The sequence below is a fragment of the Histomonas meleagridis genome (assembly GCF_020186115.1).
Source record: "Histomonas meleagridis strain 2922-C6/04-10x chromosome Unknown scaffold_61, whole genome shotgun sequence".
NCBI classification, from domain to species: domain Eukaryota; phylum Parabasalia; order Tritrichomonadida; family Dientamoebidae; genus Histomonas; species Histomonas meleagridis.
Window position 1 is genome coordinate 2,508,216 of NW_027150931.1, and position 21,927 is coordinate 2,530,142.

The 21,927-nt window shown below is 29.2% G+C and overlaps 7 protein-coding genes across 7 annotated transcripts; 3 read left to right on the forward strand and 4 right to left on the reverse strand.

Annotated features, from left to right (window-relative positions):
* Window positions 1-262: 262 nt before the first annotated feature.
* GO595_010798 (uncharacterized protein) lies at window positions 263-736 on the reverse strand (the record flags this gene model as incomplete). Its single annotated transcript, XM_067913517.1, has 1 exon — window positions 263-736. The coding sequence occupies one exon, from the start codon at window positions 734-736 to the stop codon at window positions 263-265; it is 474 nt and encodes a 157-aa protein (XP_067769536.1).
* A 618-nt stretch (window positions 737-1,354) lies between these two features.
* On the forward strand, window positions 1,355-2,611 carry GO595_010799 (Transcriptional repressor tup11-related protein; the record flags this gene model as incomplete). Its single annotated transcript, XM_067913518.1, has 1 exon — window positions 1,355-2,611. The coding sequence occupies one exon, from the start codon at window positions 1,355-1,357 to the stop codon at window positions 2,609-2,611; it is 1,257 nt and encodes a 418-aa protein (XP_067769537.1).
* A 563-nt stretch (window positions 2,612-3,174) lies between these two features.
* GO595_010800 (TPR Domain containing protein) lies at window positions 3,175-3,621 on the forward strand (the record flags this gene model as incomplete). Its single annotated transcript, XM_067913519.1, has 1 exon — window positions 3,175-3,621. The coding sequence occupies one exon, from the start codon at window positions 3,175-3,177 to the stop codon at window positions 3,619-3,621; it is 447 nt and encodes a 148-aa protein (XP_067769538.1).
* Window positions 3,622-4,953: 1,332 nt separating this feature from the next.
* GO595_010801 (Coatomer subunit gamma-1) lies at window positions 4,954-7,347 on the forward strand (the record flags this gene model as incomplete). The annotated part of the gene is made up of 1 exon (XM_067913520.1): window positions 4,954-7,347. The coding sequence occupies one exon, from the start codon at window positions 4,954-4,956 to the stop codon at window positions 7,345-7,347; it is 2,394 nt and encodes a 797-aa protein (XP_067769539.1).
* Window positions 7,348-10,940: 3,593 nt separating this feature from the next.
* On the reverse strand, window positions 10,941-11,606 carry GO595_010802 (CAMK family protein kinase; the record flags this gene model as incomplete). The annotated part of the gene is made up of 1 exon (XM_067913521.1): window positions 10,941-11,606. The coding sequence occupies one exon, from the start codon at window positions 11,604-11,606 to the stop codon at window positions 10,941-10,943; it is 666 nt and encodes a 221-aa protein (XP_067769540.1).
* A 579-nt stretch (window positions 11,607-12,185) lies between these two features.
* GO595_010803 (uncharacterized protein) lies at window positions 12,186-12,527 on the reverse strand (the record flags this gene model as incomplete). Its single annotated transcript, XM_067913522.1, has 1 exon — window positions 12,186-12,527. One exon carries the CDS (start codon window positions 12,525-12,527, stop codon window positions 12,186-12,188), a length of 342 nt encoding a protein of 113 aa, XP_067769541.1.
* Window positions 12,528-17,622: 5,095 nt separating this feature from the next.
* On the reverse strand, window positions 17,623-20,892 carry GO595_010804 (uncharacterized protein; the record flags this gene model as incomplete). The annotated part of the gene is made up of 1 exon (XM_067913523.1): window positions 17,623-20,892. The coding sequence occupies one exon, from the start codon at window positions 20,890-20,892 to the stop codon at window positions 17,623-17,625; it is 3,270 nt and encodes a 1,089-aa protein (XP_067769542.1).
* Between the last annotated feature and the right edge of the window lie 1,035 nt (window positions 20,893-21,927).

Here is a 21,927-nt window from a genome sequence, read left to right on the forward strand (position 1 = left end):
TTATTTGCGCAAACTGAATTAAAAGTGTCAAAAATTTATATTTTTTTTCAAATTTAGAGAAATATATACGAGAAACACATATTTTGTATCAAAATGAGGTTTTATTTTGATTTAAATTCTTAACCTCATCAGGAAACTGAAATATTTCATAATTTATTTTTTTTGCAAATGATAATTTATCATCAAATAATTCATTTATCACTTTAACACAGAGATTTCACTTCAACAATAAATTGGCTTGAAAATAGTGCTCGACAAAATTTTATTTAGTGTAGCATACTGCTGGGCACTTGATGATGTGCTTCAATTTCTTTGATGACCGGAGTGCACTACATGGTTTACAGAGATTTTCATTTACAGTCACCAATGGAGTAGAGGCGTCATCATTGTTGAGAACTGAAATGATTTTTGATCCTATCTTGACAACCTTAACAACAACTTTAACAATTTTTCCAAGTTTCTTGAATAACTTTTTAAGCCTGAACTTGTTTTCACCTAGTTCTGGCGCTTCTTCAAGAACATATTCAATTTCAAATTCTTCCTCATCTTCATTTTCATTATCAGTTGCTAATGTTCTCGTAACTTTTGTAATTGGTTTAATAACTTTCACTAATCTAAAACTATTTTCGCTTTCTTTGTTGTCATTTTTTGAAGAATAAACAATTTTAGGGGTTCGCTTAGAGTCAGTGCTTATTCGTGGGAAAATAGTCCTCAAAGCAAGTAGTGCAAACAGCATTTCGAAATTCTTGTTGGGAATTCAATGGAAAAGGTTTTTGCAAACGTTTGATATGCACGATCATATTCGACTCAAATGATCTTTATTTGCACAGAAAAAAATTCAACCATGAGCAGATTTTTGAATTGAAAAATTTCAGTTGGTGACCTGTCAATCGTATTTGGTCGGCTATTTATCCAAACAAATGATTTCAATAATTTACATCAAACACATTCAATAACATGTTATAAAACCGTTGGATCCAATTTTCCGGTTAATTTTCAGTAAAAAACAAAATTAAAATATCTTTTTTAAAAATCAATTTTTTGGATTACAACATTTGAAACAACATCGAACTTTCTGTTTATATAATATTAACATAATAGAAAACAAATGATTTCAAAAAAACTGAACAATTTTATTTTCACTTGAAACAACAAACTTTTTTGACTGATTCTTTCTGCTTTAAGGTTCGAATGCTTTCGCTGCTACGTTCATTGATCGATTTTAATTATGAGTGGCGATAATTATATTGTGAAAAAATGCCCGTTTTTCCGGAACCAAAAAGCGGTTACCGATCGGGGTGCGCGCGTTTTAATTTTTTGAACGAATTTTAAACGTTTCTTTTGTCATTTTCAAATGTCTTACCTCTCAACATCGCAGATGAACCATTTATTAGATCAGCTATCAAGTAAGTATGAATGTCTTCTTGAAGCCCGTAAAAATCTAGAAACCGATTGCCTACGACTTCGTGATAACATTGACCAACAAGTACTTCAAATTCACTCTCTAAGTGAAGAGTTCCGAAAACTCAAGCAAGAATTTATAGCTAAGAAAGGCGTCATTGAGAAAAACTTCGAAAAGGCAAACGAGGAATCAAACGAACCGAATTATGAAAACTCACCTGAATGGGAATTGGACACCTTAGTACCTCCAGAAAAGATAACTTGCCCCGTTATTATTGGATTAATAGCTGAAATCTATGATCTTTCACCAATTTGCTCAACCTCTTTCAGCCAAGATGGTAACTTTCTTGCAATTGGAACCGATAAAACTCTTCGCGTTTATGCCATAGAACAAGATGATTTTGCGTTTGAGTATACAATTGGTGATAAGGATCAAGAAGTAAGTCAAAATCACATACGTTCAATTTTATTCTCTAAAGATGGACAAAAGCTAATTACAGGCAGTGAAGATGCTTGTGTTCGTATGTTTAATATTCCTAACAAAGTTCTCACTGATACAATCAATATCAATAACGGGGAAATTTTCCAGGTTCAAATTTCACATAATGAAGAATTCATAGTTATTGCCAGTGGAAATGGGTCGGTCACAGTTTTCCCATTGAATGATTTTACTCGAAAACGTGAATTCAAATGTTCAGATTCAACAGCTGCAACCACAGTTGCCATCTCTGATGATGACAAATATCTTTTTGTTGGCTACAGTAACACAAATATTGGGATTTGGGATATCGAATCGGGCAAACAAATTTATTATCAATCGTGTCATGTCAATGGAATTTATTCTCTTATCCTCATTGAGAATTCTACTCGCCTTGTCACAGCGTCCTTAGGTAAAACGATCAAGATATGGGATATTGTGATTGAAGATGAAAAAGCAACATTAAATCCATCCAAAACATTAGAAGGTCATCAAGAATATGTTCTAACACTAGCAGCAGATCCTACATACAAGTGGCTTGTGAGTGGTTCTAAGGATCTCACAGTAAGGATCAGCGATCTGAAAACGGGCGAAATGATTTACAGCCTAAAGGGGCACACCAACACGATACTGACGGTTGCATTCAATCCCAACGGTTCGATGTTTTGCTCGGGATCGGCTGACAAAACCGTTAAGCTATGGTCAATTTCACCAGAACAAGCAATCGAGTAAGTTACCATGTGCGCCTCATGAGTTTGTATTACAAACTTTGTGATTTCTTTTATTTTGAATTATTAATATAAAAAATAGTGTTGGAGTTTTTTGTATAAATGAATCTACATTTTTGCACTCTTGTGTTTAATTACTTTTAAAGGTTTGGTGAAACATTAGAACGAGCAGAGCATTCTCTTTTTTACAGATTTGGGTTTATTATTTTTTTTTTAATTGTTCAAATTTTATAAAATTATAATAAGAATAATTAATTATTAGAAATAAGTTGTGTTTTCTTACAGGTCTTTGAGTATATTTTTATGAAATCTTCTATATATAAACTCTTGTTTGCGAATTTTTTGCTCCAAAGAAGAGTCAATTCATCTCACATGTCTTCGAATGGATTGGAAGAGGTATTTGGTATAAATGGAGTAAAAAGACTTCAATCTGATCCCACCATTTCTCCATTTCTAAGTGATCCTGATTTTGTTAATATGATAAATGATATTGCTTCAAATCCACAAAACATTCTTCATTATCAATCACAGCCAAAATTCCAGAAAATTTTAATGACCATTTTACCAATGATGCTTAACAGTGCATCAAATAATGATGTAAGCAATGTGCCAACAGATAATTCGAGTTGTACTGCAGAAGATGAAAAACTTAAAGGAAACGAATGCTACAGAATGAAAGATTATAACACAGCTCTTTCACACTACTGTAAGGCCATATCACTTGATCCTGAAAACTGTATTTATTATTCTAATAAATCCTCTGCTCTTTTAATGATGAAACGCTATGAAGATGCAATGGAAGCTGTACTTCTTGCCATAGAGAAAGCACAACTTCATAACAGTGGTTCAGATGAGTTCATTGCAAAATGTTATGTTAAACTTGCAAACACAGCAATTGGGTGTGGGAAAGAGCGCGGTGCGTATACAGCCCTACAGGAGTCACTTCGAATTCACGAAGACCCAACTGTTAGGAAAATGCTTAATGATCTCAAAAAGAAACTTGATATTAAATAAATTGTTTCTTAAACTTTGATGTAGAAATGTTCATGACTTTCTTTATTTAAATCTTAATATCTTTCCCTACCATAATGCTTCGTTTTAAGTTATAACTAACATTTAAATAATTTTTTGCATAAAATAACGATGGGAAAGCTCTTAGTTTTTCAATTACATTAATCGTTTTTTCATGAACATTACTGATGAAAAATACAACAAAAAATATCAAAATAAAAGGAAACTATTAAGTCAATGAAAGATATGATTTTTAATCTAGACAAAGATAATGTAGTCAAAGCAGCAAATACAATATTTAATGAATTTTACGAACAACATCCATTATCATTTTGCATTGTTGTTAGTCAAATGATATATATAATCAGAAAATGGTGTGATAAACAAAAACTATTGAAAAAACACATCAAAAATATTGAATACAAAACGATTAAAAACAATTCAATTATAAAAAAATTAAACTTAAAATGAATAGAGAAAAATGGATATAAAAGATAAAATGAAATAAATAACATCAAAATATTGTATAAAATATTTAAGATCAAGTAATAGAGGGATATTGGAGAAATTTTGAAAAAAAATTTCAATTGTAAATTACAAGATAACATCATAATATTATCATATTATTTTCTAAATTTAATATATATATACTCGTGTTATTATTCATTTAATGCAATAGAATCATATTTAAATATGAAAAATAATAAGGATAATATATTTGAAAACAGGTTTTACAACTTTTTAGGTTTTTTTTATGCTTTTTGATCGTATTTTCTTGTTATAAACATTTTTATCTCCAAATCAAATAATAATTTACTAAAATAATATGGTAACATCAATTAGAATTATTATGTTGTTTATCATATTTCAAAATCAATTTTCATGATTTTTTAATTTTAAAATGGCTAGAACTCAATATTAACTGAATATAAATCAAAATTAACAAAAAATTTAAATATATCATATAATTCTAAATAATGTAATAAACAGATTTATCGACTTTTTTTAATTTAAAGTGAAATTGATAATCTATCATAGAAAAATTAAAATTAAAATAATTGAGTATTTAACGAAAAGCATTGATAACGAAAAATATTTTATTGGTTTACAGATTAAAATTATAAATGTGTATTGATTTATTAACAAAACGATATTTTTTCGGCAGCGACCGTTTATAAATCATGGATTTGATCGTATTTTATTCAATTTACTGGAGTGCAACTTAAATGCCGTTATCAAAATAAACGTTCTCTTTATAACACTTTTTATTTAGCTGATTGAACAAAGATGACTCAACTCCTAAACAAGCTGAAGACAAATAGAGCAACAAAAGAGATGGAAAGCACGAGCCATGTTCAAGGCTCTGTAATTTTCCAAGAAAGTCCAATTGATGTTGCAAAATGTCAAAAATATCTTATAAGAATTTTACATGCTATTTATAGTAATGAAAAATTTAGTGATATTGATAAAGAAACAATTTTCTTTGCAATTACACAAGCTTATTCAAATAAGGATCTTCTTCTTCATAGACTTCTTATTCTTGTTTTAAAGTATCTTGATGTTCCAAAAGGTATAGCAATTATGGCCACTCATAGTCTTTCACAAGACATATCATCAGATGTCCAAATGAACAAAGCTCGAGCTGTTCGATTATTACCATCTTTATTACCTTTTGATCAGCTTATTAGTCAAGAACGTTTTATCAAGCAAATCCTTTTATCACGTGAACCATTTCCATTAGCATCATGTCTTTCATGTGTTTTATCATTATGTTTAAATGGACATTCTGATACAGTTAACAAATGGATTCCCGAGATTCATCAAGCTGCTTCACTTAACTCATATGCACAATCTTTAGCTCTATTAATCATTTATTATTTACGACGTGGTGATGGAAATCTTCTTCGTAAAATGGCCACACAACTTCAAGACAAAACCAATTATTCATCACTTTCCTCCCATGTCATGATTCAAGTCTGGTCAGAAGCTAATCAACTTTCACCAACAGAATCTGCCAATAAATATTTCAGGGCCAAACTTCAATCATCTTCACCAATCACCCAACTTGATGCTGCCCGTGCCATCCTCTCAAACGACAACAGTTCAAGCGAAGATGTTCAGGCCGCAGTCTCGAAACTGAACTCGCTTCTATCGTCCCCATCAAACTCGGCGGTTTTTGCATCTCTTCGAACTATTTCACAGTACTCAGCCAAGCATCGGGAAGAGTTTTCCAAGTGTAACACCATCTTAGAACGACTCCTAAGCCAAAGCGAGAGTAACATTTCAGCCTTAGCAGCCATTGCTTTGTTACATACTGGTTTTGAATCAACAATTGATCGAGTATTACCATTAATCTCACAGTTTGCATCCAAATTAGCTTCAGATCAACAAAAGTCATTGCTAAATAGTTGCGTTGAAGTTGCACGAAGACATGTCTCAAAAATTCAATTTATCCTTAATTTCATGTGGAACACATTTCGATCAACAGATAACTTAGAAGTCCAACGAGTATTTGTTAAATCATTATTTAACTTGTCACAAGAAGTACAAAGCTCACAACCAATTGTATTTGGATATCTTTGCGAATATGTTGAAGATTCAAAGTTTATAGAACTTACGTCATTGATTATCCATTTCTTGGGTGAAAAAGGTGTTACACAAGAAAACAAAAGCGAAATTGTTCGATGTTTATGTAATCGATTATCATTAGAATGTGCGGAAGTTCGAGCAGCATCAATTGATGCATTAGCGTCATTTATCAAATGTGATAATATCCGTGATGCAGTCCTCCGCATAATTAAACGACATTTAAATGATCCCGATGATGAAGTTCGAGATCGAGCAGTTTTTCATTGTCAAGTCATTGAGAATTCATATAATGATTTGATTGATATACCGAAAGTTAATATATTACCAATCGAAAAATCCGAAGAAAGAACTAATAATATAAGTAATGAAATCAAGATGAAAATCGTTGATACGCCAATAACTAAATATGGTAAGCCTCTTAATGAAGGAATGGTCATCAATGTAACTGACCAAGACGCAGATTTAGTTGTTAATTATAACACGAAGATATATAACGACGTTATAATATTTGAATTCAATGTAACGAACACTTTAACTTTTTCAATAATCAATGTCAAAGTTATCCTCGACAACGCTGATGAATTCGAAGAAGTCGAAAACATACAATGCGATAACATAAATACTAACGAGACAGGGACAGTGTATTATGTTATCAAACGGAATAAATTAAATTCGTTCGAAATCGGTATATTTCCAACAACAATAGTATTTCAATATGTTCAAGATGATATGAACGTTGACGAAGAATTCGTGATCGATGACTCCGTGAGATTAACTATTGGCGATTATATTGATAATTATAATATTAAAGTCGGAGATTATGCTAATGAAAACAATGAATTTAAATATCAGAACATTGAAAAGATTATCATTAAAACTATTAAAAACATGAACGACGCATTAAAACATTTTAAGGTTTGCGTTGGTTTACCAATAGATAATGAAATAATGAACGAAAATAAAAGTAAAATTTTGACATTAAATGCAACAGCAGAATTGTTCAATCAGAAAATTGTTATAGTGTTAAAGATCGGTGTAAGAAATAACCGAGTGTTGACCGAGATTAGAGCTTATGCTAACGACGAAAAATTGCCAAAGTCAATAACGGACGCAATAATATCACAGTTGGAAAGAAACTAAAATTCGTAATCTTTATTAATTTTTGTTTTCGATTTTTTGTTTGTTTAAGCTTAAGAAAAAACATGAAATCATTAGAACTTTTTGAAAACAGATTGAGTTGGAAATGATCGTTTTAGGAACTGAGCAGATAATGAATGTTATATCAAATTATATGTGCAGATGTATAAGCTTTAATCCTAAAATATTGTCTTCTCAGTATAATTATTGGTTCTTATCTCAATAGTTGCAGGAAAAATATAGATTTTTCAGATAAAAAATATTTTTAAGATATACAGTATAAGCTTATACATCTGTTTTGGCACCTTTTTCATAAAGAAATTTTTTTATTTCTTTGTAACCCGTCTTAAAAATTTTATATTTTAAAATAATATTTGGAAATTATTTAAAATATTTAATACAGCACTTATTTGGACATCTGCAAATGGTCAATTAGAAATAGTTAAATTACTTCTTGAGCAAGAAGGAATTGATATTAATTCTAAAGATATTTATATGTTTTATTTTATATTTATTTTAATAATTTCTTATTTCAAAATAACATTTGGAAATTATTTAAATTATTTTGGACTGCACTTATAATATCATTGGAAAAAGGTTACTTTGAAATCTTAAAATTACTTCTTGAACACGAAGGATTTGATATCAATGATATAAATATTTATTTGTTTAAGATAAATTTTAATTAAATCAAATTGGATTTCATTTTAAGATTTGAAGTTTCATCAAAAAATAAAAATCAGTACTTATTTATGCAATAGATGTTAGAAAGGTTGAAATTATTAATATACTTATTGCTCAAGGAATTGATATTAATATGAAATTAGTATATTTATTTTATAAGAAATTTTAAATAATAATTTGATGTTTTAAAATAATATTTGGAAATTATTTAGACTATTTCAAACGCCACTAATATATGCAACTAATAAAGGATATATCGAAATCGTTAAACTACTTATTGAACAAGAAGGAATTGATATTAATGCTAAAAATAATTGTTTATTTTGTTTAATGTTTAAATAAATTATTTTTGATTTCAAAATAATATTTGGAAGTTATTTAAAATATTTTATACATCACTTATATATGCATCTAATAATGGTAATAAAGAAATAGTTAAATTACTTCTTGAACAAGAAGGAATTGATATTAATGCGAAAAATATAGAAAAGGTTATATTTTATTTTTCCCCATACATTAATGGGTATAATTTTTAAATTATTTTAGTTATTTTTTCCCACACATTAATGGGTCAACATTTTGTTGTTGTTGTTGTTTCTTATTTTTTTCCCCATACATTAATGGGTTAAAAAATTTACCACATAATAAGTGGTTAAATAAAAATCATCATAAGATGATTGAGTAGGATTAGAAATCTTCACCGAATATATCGTGTAAATAATCGATATCATTTAATGGATCAAAAAATGAATCTAATTCATAATTACAATCATTAGAAGGAGTGTCAATAAATATTTCTGACGGATTAAGTTCATAAAAATTATAATACTTAAATTCTTCTTTTGATGTATCATAAACTGGAACATTTTGTATAATGTCATTATCTAGCTGTTTAGGATTTATAGGTTGAGGTTGAGTTTGGTCAGTTTTGATTAACTTTGCTTTAGGATCAATTTCATATCTCTCATTGTCATACATAATATACCGAGAACGAATGTGAAACTTAGGACGACCTGTTATAATACGCGAAAGCTGAATATATCTTAGAAGGATTATTCTTAAAGGCAATTAATGGTTCATATCATAGGAAAAATTATCATTATATTAATGGCGAATTGGAATATGGTTTCCCGATTACTGATTTTGACTATCAATATAAAGCATTTTATTTTCAAGAACCTAAAGATAAGCCACTATTTTATCAAAAAGAAGCGCGTATGCATTTTGTAATGTAAAGAAACTGACGTATGAAAATTGCAAAGATATAAATTGGGAACAGTTCAATTAATTGGAAAAAAGGCATTTTTTGATTATGATAAAACATTTAAAGACGATGCATTAAGCAAAATTAATGTGTTAAAGTTTTTAGAAGAAGAAATGAAAGCAAATTACGCAACACAAATTTCAAATGCAATCACAACAAATGAATTAGACGAAATTGTTATAAAGGCTCAAAATGAATCAGATGAAAATGAAAAAACGCAAAAAACTTTATCAAAGAATAAAATTAGTGAATTCAGTTTTCTTGAAAGTGATAAAGTTAAAAATTATCGAGAAGAAATTGATAAAGCATTAGATATCGAATCAATTAAAAAAATTGTTGAAAATGCACAATTACAAAATGAAGAATTGAAAGCAAATAAAAAAGAATTAACAAAAGAAGAAATTACAAAATTGGAATTTTTTTGTGATGCACAACAAGAATATATTGAAAAATTAGAAAGTGCTAAAACAGAAGAAGAATTTAACCAAATATTAGAAGAAGCAAAGGCAAAAAATGAGGAATTAAAGTCAAATGCAAACCCAGATGACTCCAATAAAGGTAACACAAACACTACTGCTGTGGCGATAGCTGTTCCTATTGCTGTGATGGTAGTCGCTGTTGCTGTAGTTATTGTAGTTGTTGTCGTCAGAAGAAAGAAACAAGAAAACAATAAAATTTATGATAAATCGCCTGAAATTTGAATTCGCCCAAATTAATAGCAAAAACCGCATTAATTTGTAAAATAAATTTATAGAATTATTTAATTTTATTCTTTGTATGCAATGACTTCATTTGATTTATGTGTTAATATTTTAACTTTGATAAATGCCGAGTGTGAAAAAGAGAGAAAGAAACAAATATTATGACGAACAAATGAAGCCATTGTCAATTATAGGCATGTCATTACTGTCTGTTTTGGGAGTTATTTTATCCTAAAATAAGAAATAAATTTGTTATAATTCGTAAATCAATGTTCATCAAATGCGTAATTAATATCTTTTATGCATAAAAATATTTCAATTGAAATTGTCATGTCATTTTATAGACAATCAATAACAACAAATAAAATTTTTTATGAATTTAACATAGAATTCTAGAATTCTTTGTGCAAAAAAATTTATAAGTAGATTGGACAAGTATCTAATAGTTATAGCATATGCATGCTAGTATATATTAAGCATTATATATTACTGTAAACAAAAAAGGAAAAGAGATTTAAAATAAGGAGAATAAGCATATTTTGATGTGTTATAAAATTTGCTTTTAGTGTTATCATAAGCATACATATAAAAATGTTTATACATTAAATAACATAATCAGCTAAATAATAAAAATGAATAAATTTTTAGTGCTGCAAAAACATTAAACATGCAATTAATTAGTTTTCAACATTCCTACTTACGTAATGGACTTGAACTAGAGCATCATCAGCATGATGATTCATACCCAAACAATTACACAATGGCTTTTGGAAGTTCATGATTTCTATGCAATTCAGATTGATCAATTCAAAACAATAATTTTCAGGATGTGGGAAAAATCTCATTTACAATTAAATCCTTAAAAAAGAATACGCTTATGAACGGGGTGACATTTATTTTAATAAAAAATATTTTAATTTTAATATTATTAATTTACAAACATTCGCTTAGATCGGAGTTTCTATGGAATCTTTAGAAGCTGTTGGTGCTGCAAAACGACATCGGACCGAGAAAGATGAAGTTTGCTGAAATGGATATTTTCTTGGATTGGCAGAATTTATTTTAGTTTGGCGTGGGAAAAACCTTTGGTGAGGGTCAATCACTTGTCTTGCTGACAAGCGGATTGAGTTTGTGCTTGAGCATTCGATCATTGGTTTTGAATTTAATGGTTCTGAAGATCGTCTATGCTTACCTGCATGAGCCTTGAGTACCATAGGATCGCGTAGGAATGCTACGGGAGGCCTTTGGTTTGGTGTTAAGATGAAGATTGACGATAAGATATATTTGATATCTGGTGGAAGATCACATGGTATTTTGAACGAGTTTGACGTTATTGTCTTGATCATAGTGAATATGTTTTTGGTGGAAAATGGTAGTGAATGAATGCAAATATAACATAATATCATTCCTAAAGACCAAACATCCGAAAATGTGGATGGCTGACATGTCTTTAAGAAGTATTCTGGTGCAACGAAAGCTAACTGTGAAGGATCTGGCGTTTGTAAAGCCCATGAAATGTCAGATGATAATTCATATATATCAGTAAAGAGTATTGTTAAGTTAGGTAAAACAAAAATATTACTGGGCTTAAGTGGTAAAGGATAAAATGACATTGAATGAAGGATTTGAACACAATTTAAAATACCTTTCCATATTTCCATAATCATATCAAGCGACAAGTTTGCATGATGAACGTATTCCGAGAGAGGTTCATAAGTTATATAAGGTCTAATCAAAAAGAATTCTTCGTCAGTTTCGATTACTTCAGTAAAAGGTATAACGAAAGGAAGCTTTTTCTGGAATATATCTGCAATTTTTTGTCGGAATGAATTTATTTTATCCGCAGGATGAATAAAACTTTTTTTACAAATTTTACAAATGTTTAAAGTTTTATTCTCACGATGTTTAATGAGGACAGTTGGGCCAAGGAACCCATGAGGCATCTCTTGCTCAATAGTATACTTTGCCGCGAGTGGTGCTCGTGATGATGGAATCATCAATTAGAGATTGAAAGGTAAATTTAAATTGGAGTAAAAACCTCCAACCTTTGTTTTATATTGAAATCACAAGTAAACCAAAAAAAGTTTTTACACAAATAATGTTGTTCAAAAGTTGCTCATACAAGTTTTTGAGTTATTTATATGGACTTTTTGAAGCGTACGTTTTGTTAAGGCTCACTGAAAAGAACTTTTTCAGGTCGGAGCTACAAAGAAGTCGTTTGGAACAATGAGCCTTCTCATGATAATAGCAATGAAAAATACAAAGAAAGCAAAGAATGACGTGATGATGTCGCTCTTTAAATTGCTTTGAAATGATTCTTCTTCTTCACTATTCAACAAACGAATCGTCTCTGAATGCTGCGTTTCAATATTCCACGTGATGTCCCCGGGCTTCTCGATAGCACGGAATCCTTTTCTAGAAAAATGATGTCTTGTCAAGATTAACTCATCAATTATTACGACGACGATTGGAAATACAAAAGTATAAAAAATTGCTTGGACAGACTCATCTTGGCTTGTAAAGAGAACTAGCATTGCGGCAAGATTCAAACCAATCAATACAATATTTTCAATATGAATCAAACGGAATGGAATATGGATGTGAATAAAATGTATGATATAAGAAATAAGAATTGTGGATATTACTTGGAATAAAGAGCCGAAAGCCTGTGCAATATTTACAATGGCAAAAATTATAGTAAAAACAATAAACGCAATTATAAACACGAGCTTTTTAACATCTGAAAATTTTGCTACAGCAAAAAATAGCATTGATGCGCTCATCATAATTGCACTAGGAAATGAATATTCACTCAAACTAAAATCAATTGTTTTACTTTCAACACATGGAGGAGGCTGTCGAACAAGAGAAGACAATGGTACAGAGAATGTGTATGAGTATCCGATTTGATGAAGAAGTGAGATTAAACTTAAGCGAGTAATGTTATAAAGTCTTGATATTTTGAGGAATGAATTATGAGAACTGTATTTAAATATTGTTGGTAAAACTATTAGTAAAATTAAGAGTAATAATAGTAGAGGATAAGGTTCAGTCCAGCCAAAAACTGGTGTGTATATATCCCTTAACGCGGAAAAAAAGGAATTAGTCAAAAAGCACTTGTTGAGGAAAGAATCTCCGATGGCATTTGCATAAGTTTCTTGCATTTTGCTATTAACGGTCTCTCATCGTACAAGTTTCAAACTTCATAATGGAATAAATGTGAATATTGTGCACAAAAACTTTATGCAATTTTTTAATATGTTTTGAAGATTTAATCGCATGCCAAAAGATAGAGTTCCTGAAGGGACGTATTGAAAAACAAATAAAACTATGAGAAAAAATGTATATTATTTAAATATGCTTAAATCATGATTTGGATTTGTGATAAAACTAATGAAGGTCTTTTCTAACATTTGGAAATTAAATTTTTGAAAAATTCGTTGACAAGTGATGGTGTATATTTGGTTGTGGAGTAGCAGTTTTCGATCATTTATGATACAAATTCAAACTGTTTGAATAAAAGTGCATACATTTCCACTTTATCGTAAAAAAACTTAGTGTTATGGGAGGAAGCCAATCAATAATTTGCAACGAAAACTTTCAAATGCTACAGGGTTTAGAAAAAATTATTTTTGATTTGGATGAAAAAAATATCAAACAATTGGTTGAATCTTCATTAAACTATTATTCCTTAGAATTCCCATATTCTTTCTATCATATCATTTGTAGAATCGTTTATTCATATTTTGTTTCAACAGGGAATGAAGAATTATGTTTTAAGTATTTACAAACAATTCAAATAAAATCAAGTTATAATATCATTAATGTTTTCACTCAATTATTATTAATAATTAATAGTCAAGAATCAAATTATCTTCTGGAAAAAATGATTGAAGGTGAATTAATTGAGCCGAATATTATTCAAAATGAAAATAATCGATTTTTTATACATTATTTCCCTGAAAATCAATCTAAAAGATATATATATCAAATTAAAGAAGAATTTCAAAAGAATGATTTTGAACTTCATAAGAAGTACGTAAAAGAAGGTCATAATCCAAATGAAATCCCAAAAATAATTAGAAATGATGAAGTTGAAAAACTTCAAGAAATATCATCACAAACAAATTTTGATTTGAATCAAACAATTGAGCCATCACTTTATGAAAGATATTCATTTATCAATCAAAGAAATGTTACATTAATTGATTATGCAGCATTTTTTTCTTCAGTTAAATGTTTTAAATATTTACTTATGAATGGTGCAAATGTAGAAAATACAGGTAAATACGCTGTTGCAGGTGGAAATGAAGAAATTATTCATTTATGTGAACAAAATCACTCATCATTTAAAGATGCATATGAAGCAGCAATCGAATTTCATCGAAATGATATCTTTAAATATCTTCATGAAAATAATATTGTCAAAATCAGTAATTTAGAAAAATTAGGAAAAGAATGTATTTTGCATGATAATTATAATCTTTTTTCATTATTAGAAAAAGAAGGAATGAAAATCAATGAAACTTTTATCGATGAATCAATCGCAACAGGAAATTTATTTATATTTCAATGTTTCCCCAAAAAAAAATCTATAAATTTTTTGGAGATTTCAGGTTTCTCTGGTAATAAAGAGTTTTATGACTACCTTATTAAACATAAATATATTGATTTAAAACAATATGTTTGAAAATTTTATTGAATTTTTGATAAAATAATTTAATATTTCAAAACATGATTTAAGGTTTTTTTAAAATATTTGAAATATTCTTCAATGCATCTCAAAAAGGCTACAAAGAAATCGTTCAATTACTTATTAAACAAAAAGAAATTGATATTAATGTAAAAGATATTTAGTTTCATAATTTTATATTTCAAAATGATATATAGAATTTTAAAATATTTCGAACAGCACTTATGAAGGCATCTGAATATGGTCGTACAGATATAGTTAAATTACTACTTGAACAAGAAGGAATTGATACTAATGTTAATATTTATTCGTTTTATTTATTATTTGTTTTGACAATTTTATTATATTTTAAAATAATTTTTAAAAATTATTTAAATTATTTGAAACAGCACTTATGAAGGCATCTGAATATGGTTATACAGAAATAATTAAATTACTACTTGAACAAGAAGGAATTATTATCAACGCAATAAATATTGAATTAAATTATATTATATTTAATTTAATAACTTAGAATTTCAAAATAATATTTAAAAATTATTTAAATTATTTCAAACAGCACTTATTTTAGCATCTAAATATGGTCATACAGAAATCGTTAAATTGCTTCTTGAACATGAAGGAATTGATATTAATGCTAAAAGTATTTATTTGTTTTATTTAATATATATTTTAATAATTTGATATTTCAAAATAATATTTGGAATTTATTTAAAATATTTTATACAGCACTTATGTGTGCATCTTATAAAGGTTATACAGAAATCGTTAAATTACTTCTTGAACAAGAAGATATTGATATTAATGCTAAAAATATTTATTTATTTTATTTGAAATTTATTTTAATATTTTTATATTTCAAAATAGTATTTGGAAATTATTTAAATTATTTAATACAGCACTTATTTTAGCATCTCGATATGGTCATACAGAAATAGTTAAATTACTTCTTGAACAAGAAGGAATTTATATTAATGCTAAAGGTATTTATTTATTTTATTTGATATTTATTTTAATAATTTGATCTTTCAAAATAATATTTGGAAATTATTTAAATTATTTTGGACAGCACTTATGTTTGCATCTTCATATGGTTATACAGAAATAGTTAAATTACTTCTTGAGCAAAAAGGTATTGATATTAATACTAAAGATATTTATTTGTTTTATTTGAAATTTATTTTAATAATTTGATATTTCAAAATAATATTTGGAAATTATTTAAATTATTTAGAACAGCACTTATAACAGCATCTGAAGAAGGTTATACAGAAATAGTTAAATTACTTCTTGAACAAGAAGAAATTGAAATTAATGCTAAAGATATTTATTGGTTTTATATATTATTTCAAAATAATACTTTGAAAATTGTTTAAGGTATTTGATACAGCTAGTAATCGTTAGAACAAGATTTTTCTGAGAAAAGATCAACAAATTATTAACAATGAGTTATTCAATATAGGGGGGGTAAATAAAGATTGAACCCCAATCTATCTCGATTTCTAGTGAATAAAAAATTTTTTTAATAATATTGCTTTATTATATAAGATGTGTATATAAATAAACTATGATTAAAGATTCATAATTTCTTTTTGGTGACGAGATAATTTTGTTTGAAATTTTGGTGGTGTCAAAAACGTCATTAAATAAGTTCACAAAAATTATGGAAACATTTGAGCAAAAGTTTGTAATCAAGTTTCTCTATCTCAGTGGTAAAGGCTACAAAGCTATATACACAAAATTAAAGAACATGCTTCACGAAAATACTGTAGGTATAAGAACAGTTAAGAGACTGTGTCAAAAATTTAAAACAGAGGATTTAACATGCCTATTCAATAACATCCCCGGTAGACCCGAGAGTGACTCAGTTGGACCGATTACAAAAATCCTTGAGATATGTCCATTCTCAAGTGCCAAAAGCATCTCACGGAAACTCAATGTGACGCGTTAAACTATATCAAAAGTTCTTAAAGATGATATGGGTTTAAAAATATATATCCGAAAGTGGGGACCCATGAATAAACAGTCGATAAGAAGGAAGAAAGGGTACAATGTTCAATTGAAATTTAGAAATATTAGAGCAAGATGCAAAAAAGAGTTTTATTAATATTATGACTGGTGATGAGTCCTGGTTTCATTTGAAGTATGAAAGTCCTTTTATGTATGTTACATCACCTGGAGAAGTGCATCATTGTACCTCAATGATAATTTCCTCTGGAAAAATTATGGTAACAATATTCTTTAATGGAAATTGTCTTCTATGCTGTGACATGTTTCAAAATGAATGTAAATATAATCAGCGGTATTTCATTGATCATATAGTACCAGAAATTCAATTAAATACTGATGAAATAGAGGATGAACCCGACTTAGAAAATATGATGATTCATATTTCCAATTGTAGAGTTCACGGAGGCAAACTTGTAACCAATAAATTTGAAGATCTAAAAGTCATATCAATACCGCACCCATCTTATTCCCCTGACATCATCCCATGCGACTTTCGGTTATTTTGAATAATGAAAAAATATTTCGAAGATAAGGAGATAAAAGATGAACATGATTTAAAAACATGCATTTTAACCTGATGGGAAACCGAAAGTTTTGAAGAGCTTGAAAATGTCTTTAAAGAATGGATGGAGAGGTTAAACTGAGTCATTGAGCACAATGTGGAATACTTTATCAAATAAATAAAAATCAAAAGAAAATTCCTTATATTGAGTGAAATCGGAGAGGGGATCATTAAATACCCCTCTATATTTCTGTATAACCTTTTCCAGCTGCCCACATAAGTGCTGTATTAAATGATTTAAATAATTTCCAAATATTAATTTGAAATATTTTTTTCAAATAAATATCTTTTTGTATCAAGAATCTATAATAGAAACAAATAAATTAAATAACTTTTAATAATTCAAATTACGCGTTTGAAATTATCACTTTTTCTTCAGTTCGATTCCAAGGTGCTGCGCCAGTTGCGTTCCGAAGTTACCCAAAATTCCGGATGTCACCGATAGCGCTTTATCTTTAAAGTTTTTCACAGCGCTTAAAGTTTCTGTGTAGTTCTCCAACTTCAAACCATTTCTAATCATTGAAGCGATTGGCCCAACGATTGGAGTCAGAATCCTTTCGACTGACGAATGTATTAACTGCGAATTATTGTCCCAAATCTTTCGAAGGAATGTCATGAACATTCGAATCATCAATGGGTTTGTTGACTTCTTTGCTATTGATTCGATTGACTCGACAACTTTATCATATTCCAAGAACTTAACAAATGATTGTGGCGAATGGCTTAACATCAAGAAAATTATCTTCCATGACAATATGAATTCTTTTTTTTGAATTTGTTGATCATTAATTGGATATAAATAACTTGCTAATAATTCACAGAATGGTTTAACCTTTACAAATGTATTATAACAAATTTCGACAGTACATAAATTTCGAATACATTTTATGATATCTAAATATGGCGAATTACTTTGGATAATTTTCATTGTAATATTACTAATATTATTTTGATATGCCTTATCATTAAAATTATATATTAATTCTCTCCGACCTAAGATCGGACATGCGTGCACGTAAACCTTTGAAAATAATTGTGCGTCGACCGTTTCGTCAAAAAGTGGCATGAAGACGTTATCTTGTATCGAAATATTATTTTCAATGAGGTATAAGAAAACTGAATCCAAGAATAAACATAAGAATAATGTCATAAATTGTGTGAAATTGTTTTCTACCTTCAAACCGTTAGAAATCAATGAAACGGTACTACCTCTACATCCATAAATAAACCTCAGTAAAAAGATGCGACCGTTTTTATATTTTGTGATTTCATTTGCGATATTAAAGAAGTCATTATTTGCTAATTTCGTAATGATTCGTATCGATGGGATTTCAGATAACATCATCATAATGTTACACTTATCATTATCATCAATCTTTAATGACCCCCATAATTCATCACGATGTTCATCAATTGATTTGATGATTGAAGTTGATAACTTTCGACAACTTGCAATGACTAATGACATGAACAATGTACCTGTTATATTGTTTTGGTACGACACTATACTACTTAACAAATGTAACTGCGACACCTCAAAATTAAATTGTGTATCAACTGATGGCTTGAATAATGATATATTAATACCAGATGTAACTAATATTAACTTAGTCACTTCATATAAACTTTCGATTTGTGACTTTTGGATGATTAAGTTGAAGAAGTTCAATGAGAACTCCGCCTCCATTAACTTGGGTAATATCATACTAAAGCGAATGAATTCTTCTTTGTTGTTCCGTATCGTAGGTAATATCTTCACGATGTTTTCTGGTGTAAGTATTGTCTTCAAGATGTCAATAGGCATCGAATCTTTAGAGCGATGTTTTCGTGTATGACGTCGCTTACGTTGCGATGTTTGCTTGGGACTTTCACTAGTCGATTTACTGTCTACTTCAATGATTGGTGCTTCCTCTTTCGTGAATGAACGAAGACGTGATGAACGTGTGCGTCGATCAGTAGGACGTGGATTATCTCGTTTGCTTGGCTCTAAATTGGATTCTTCATTCTTTTGTTCTGACGAATGTTTTCGTCGATGCTTCGTTTCTTTCTTTGGTGCTTCTATTGGAAGTAATTCATCAATTGTCGATGGTAATGCTAACCCTTCAAGGTTTAAGCTGGTTGCTGTTGTTGATGCATTTTCATTTTGTTCTTGTTCAATGGTCGATGGAGGTGTTAATCCTTCAAGATTTAGTTTGGGTGAACATGAAGTCTCATCACTGACTTCTGGTTGTGATGAAGTAGAATTAATTTCATCGGAGTCAAGGAAAATCGAATTGATTTTGAACATTTGGGAATTGACTGGTTTACGCTTCGTTGAGATTTTCTTCTTTTTGTCAAACGTGAAACTACTGACATGTGGTATGCCTGTTGTTTGGCCAAATGTTTCAGATGAAGACGCGAAAAATACTGAACGCGCTTTGTCTCGCCCAAATGCATCATATTGCGTATGATATTCTGCAAATGGTAATGACATAAATTCATCTTCACCTAAAGGAAATGGTGATGAGAAACGTAATGATTGAGTTAAGATATTATTAAGTTGAGTTTGCGTAAAGCCAATACTTAATTTATCAATTAATTGTTTGAGAGAATTGTAATTAAGCGTATATCTAAACGAATTTAAAAGAATTTGTTCACCATTAGGATCATATGGTATTTGGAAGGTGGCATCATGTGGAAATATAGAGTTCTCGGAAGATGAGTCATAGCCAAACTTGATGAAGTCACTGATGAACTGATCCCTGTTTACACCAAAAGTGACACAGTCAGGGATTTCTGAACTGAAATGTGGATTCTTAGATTTCTCAAGAAGATCAGAGAGCTGTTTGTTAACAGGGGCTTCTGGTTTGGTAAATTTGATGTCTTGGGCCCAACTAAAATCTGGGAGATTTGATATCTCTGAATGTAATGTTTGATGTGATTTGGACTTTTGTAGTGCTTCGGATTGCATTTGATCAATACCTATAAGGTGTTCAAAGTCTTCATATGGAATGGGCGGAAATTGAAGATTGTCATATGCAATATTTTCCCAACGTTCATAGGCTTTTTCAAATTCTTCTTTGCTATTGTAAAGAAAAGCCATGGGCTCGGGCGGTAAAAGCTGAGATTGCCATTGTTGATCTGATGCAATTTGATTATTATAACGAACAACATCTCTGTTTTGCATTTGAACTGGAAAAGGATCCTCAGGATCAAATGGCTCTCCAGAAAGTACAGACTCAATCATTTTGGCATGATTAAATGGTGTAAGTGGAGATTCTAATGGTTTAAACGCACGATATTCACTAGTACCTTTCAAGACAAAAGATGGAGGCTGTGGTATATAGAATGAAGATATAGGTGTTTGAGGAAGGGATAAAGAAGGAAGGTTTTGAAGGGCCCGTTTTTCCCATTTGAAACATGCATCCAAAAATTCTTCTTTTGATTTATAATCTTGTGGATGTGGAAATTTTAGTTCAGCTGTTGCTTGGAATACTTGCCCATTATCTATTTCCAAAAAGTTCTTATCAAAAATTCTTTTTTTGCCATCTGAAAAAAAAGCCTTAGCTTTTGGGTCATTTGTCCTTTCTATTGCTTGTGGTGGTGGATAACAAAATTCATAAGACTCATTAATTGTTGTTTGGTATGATTGCATCAGAACACAATGAGTATAAACTTGCCAATGTGGTAAAGTGCGAGGCTTGAAAACAAAACTAAAAAAATTGAAATTTTGAATAATCAATTAAATATATAAAGTTATAAAGAAAATGTTAGAACGACATTATGTTATATTGAATAAAAATATATAAAAAATATAAAACTAATGACCCAATGTTGGAGATAAATAATTTTGTTTGTTATTTGACACTATAGAAAAATTGAATACTTTATGTGATAACTTCATCAAAACTTTTTGACGATGATAACCCAAATTAGGTTTTTAAGCTGTCAACATCGGAAGCTTTAAAATAACTTAAAGAATAAAAAAATAGATTGCAAAAAAGATGTAGGTATAGGTTTTAAACATATATTTTATAAAAGAAAATATAACATAATCTGAAGATCAAAAATTTTTAACAAACATATACTCAAAAAATGAACATAATACACTATTTGATACTCTAAGTAAACTAAGTACATTAATAAATAAAGCCTATGTAAATCAAAAATAAAAAAAATTCTTTATCTTCATACCTAGAAAAAAAAAATACTTGTGCAGACAAGCAATTATTTTATATAGTTAACTAATGTAACAAAATAATCTAACCTTTACAAACTGGAATGCTATATGATGTTAAGAAAGAAGTCGTAAAAGCTCAGTTAAACATTGAAGTTCTTTAGTATTACCAATACAAAATTTCCATCAATTCTTGGGAATAATTTGGATACATGAAGCCATTAATAAATGAAACCATTATGAAACCATTAATAAATGATATCACATGATGCTCGTGCGGCATTGCTTAGTGATCATTACCATAAGTAATCTTTTGAAGGCGCAAACATAAGTGATGTATGAAAAAAATTTCCAAATATTATTTTGAAATATTAAATTATTAAAATAAATATTAATATTAAAATTAAACATGTTTTTGTATGAATTTGTATAGTTTACATTCTAATTTGAGTTCACTCAATTGTTTGTTATGGCCACATGAATTGACTGGATTTTGACGGCAGGCCTCATTGG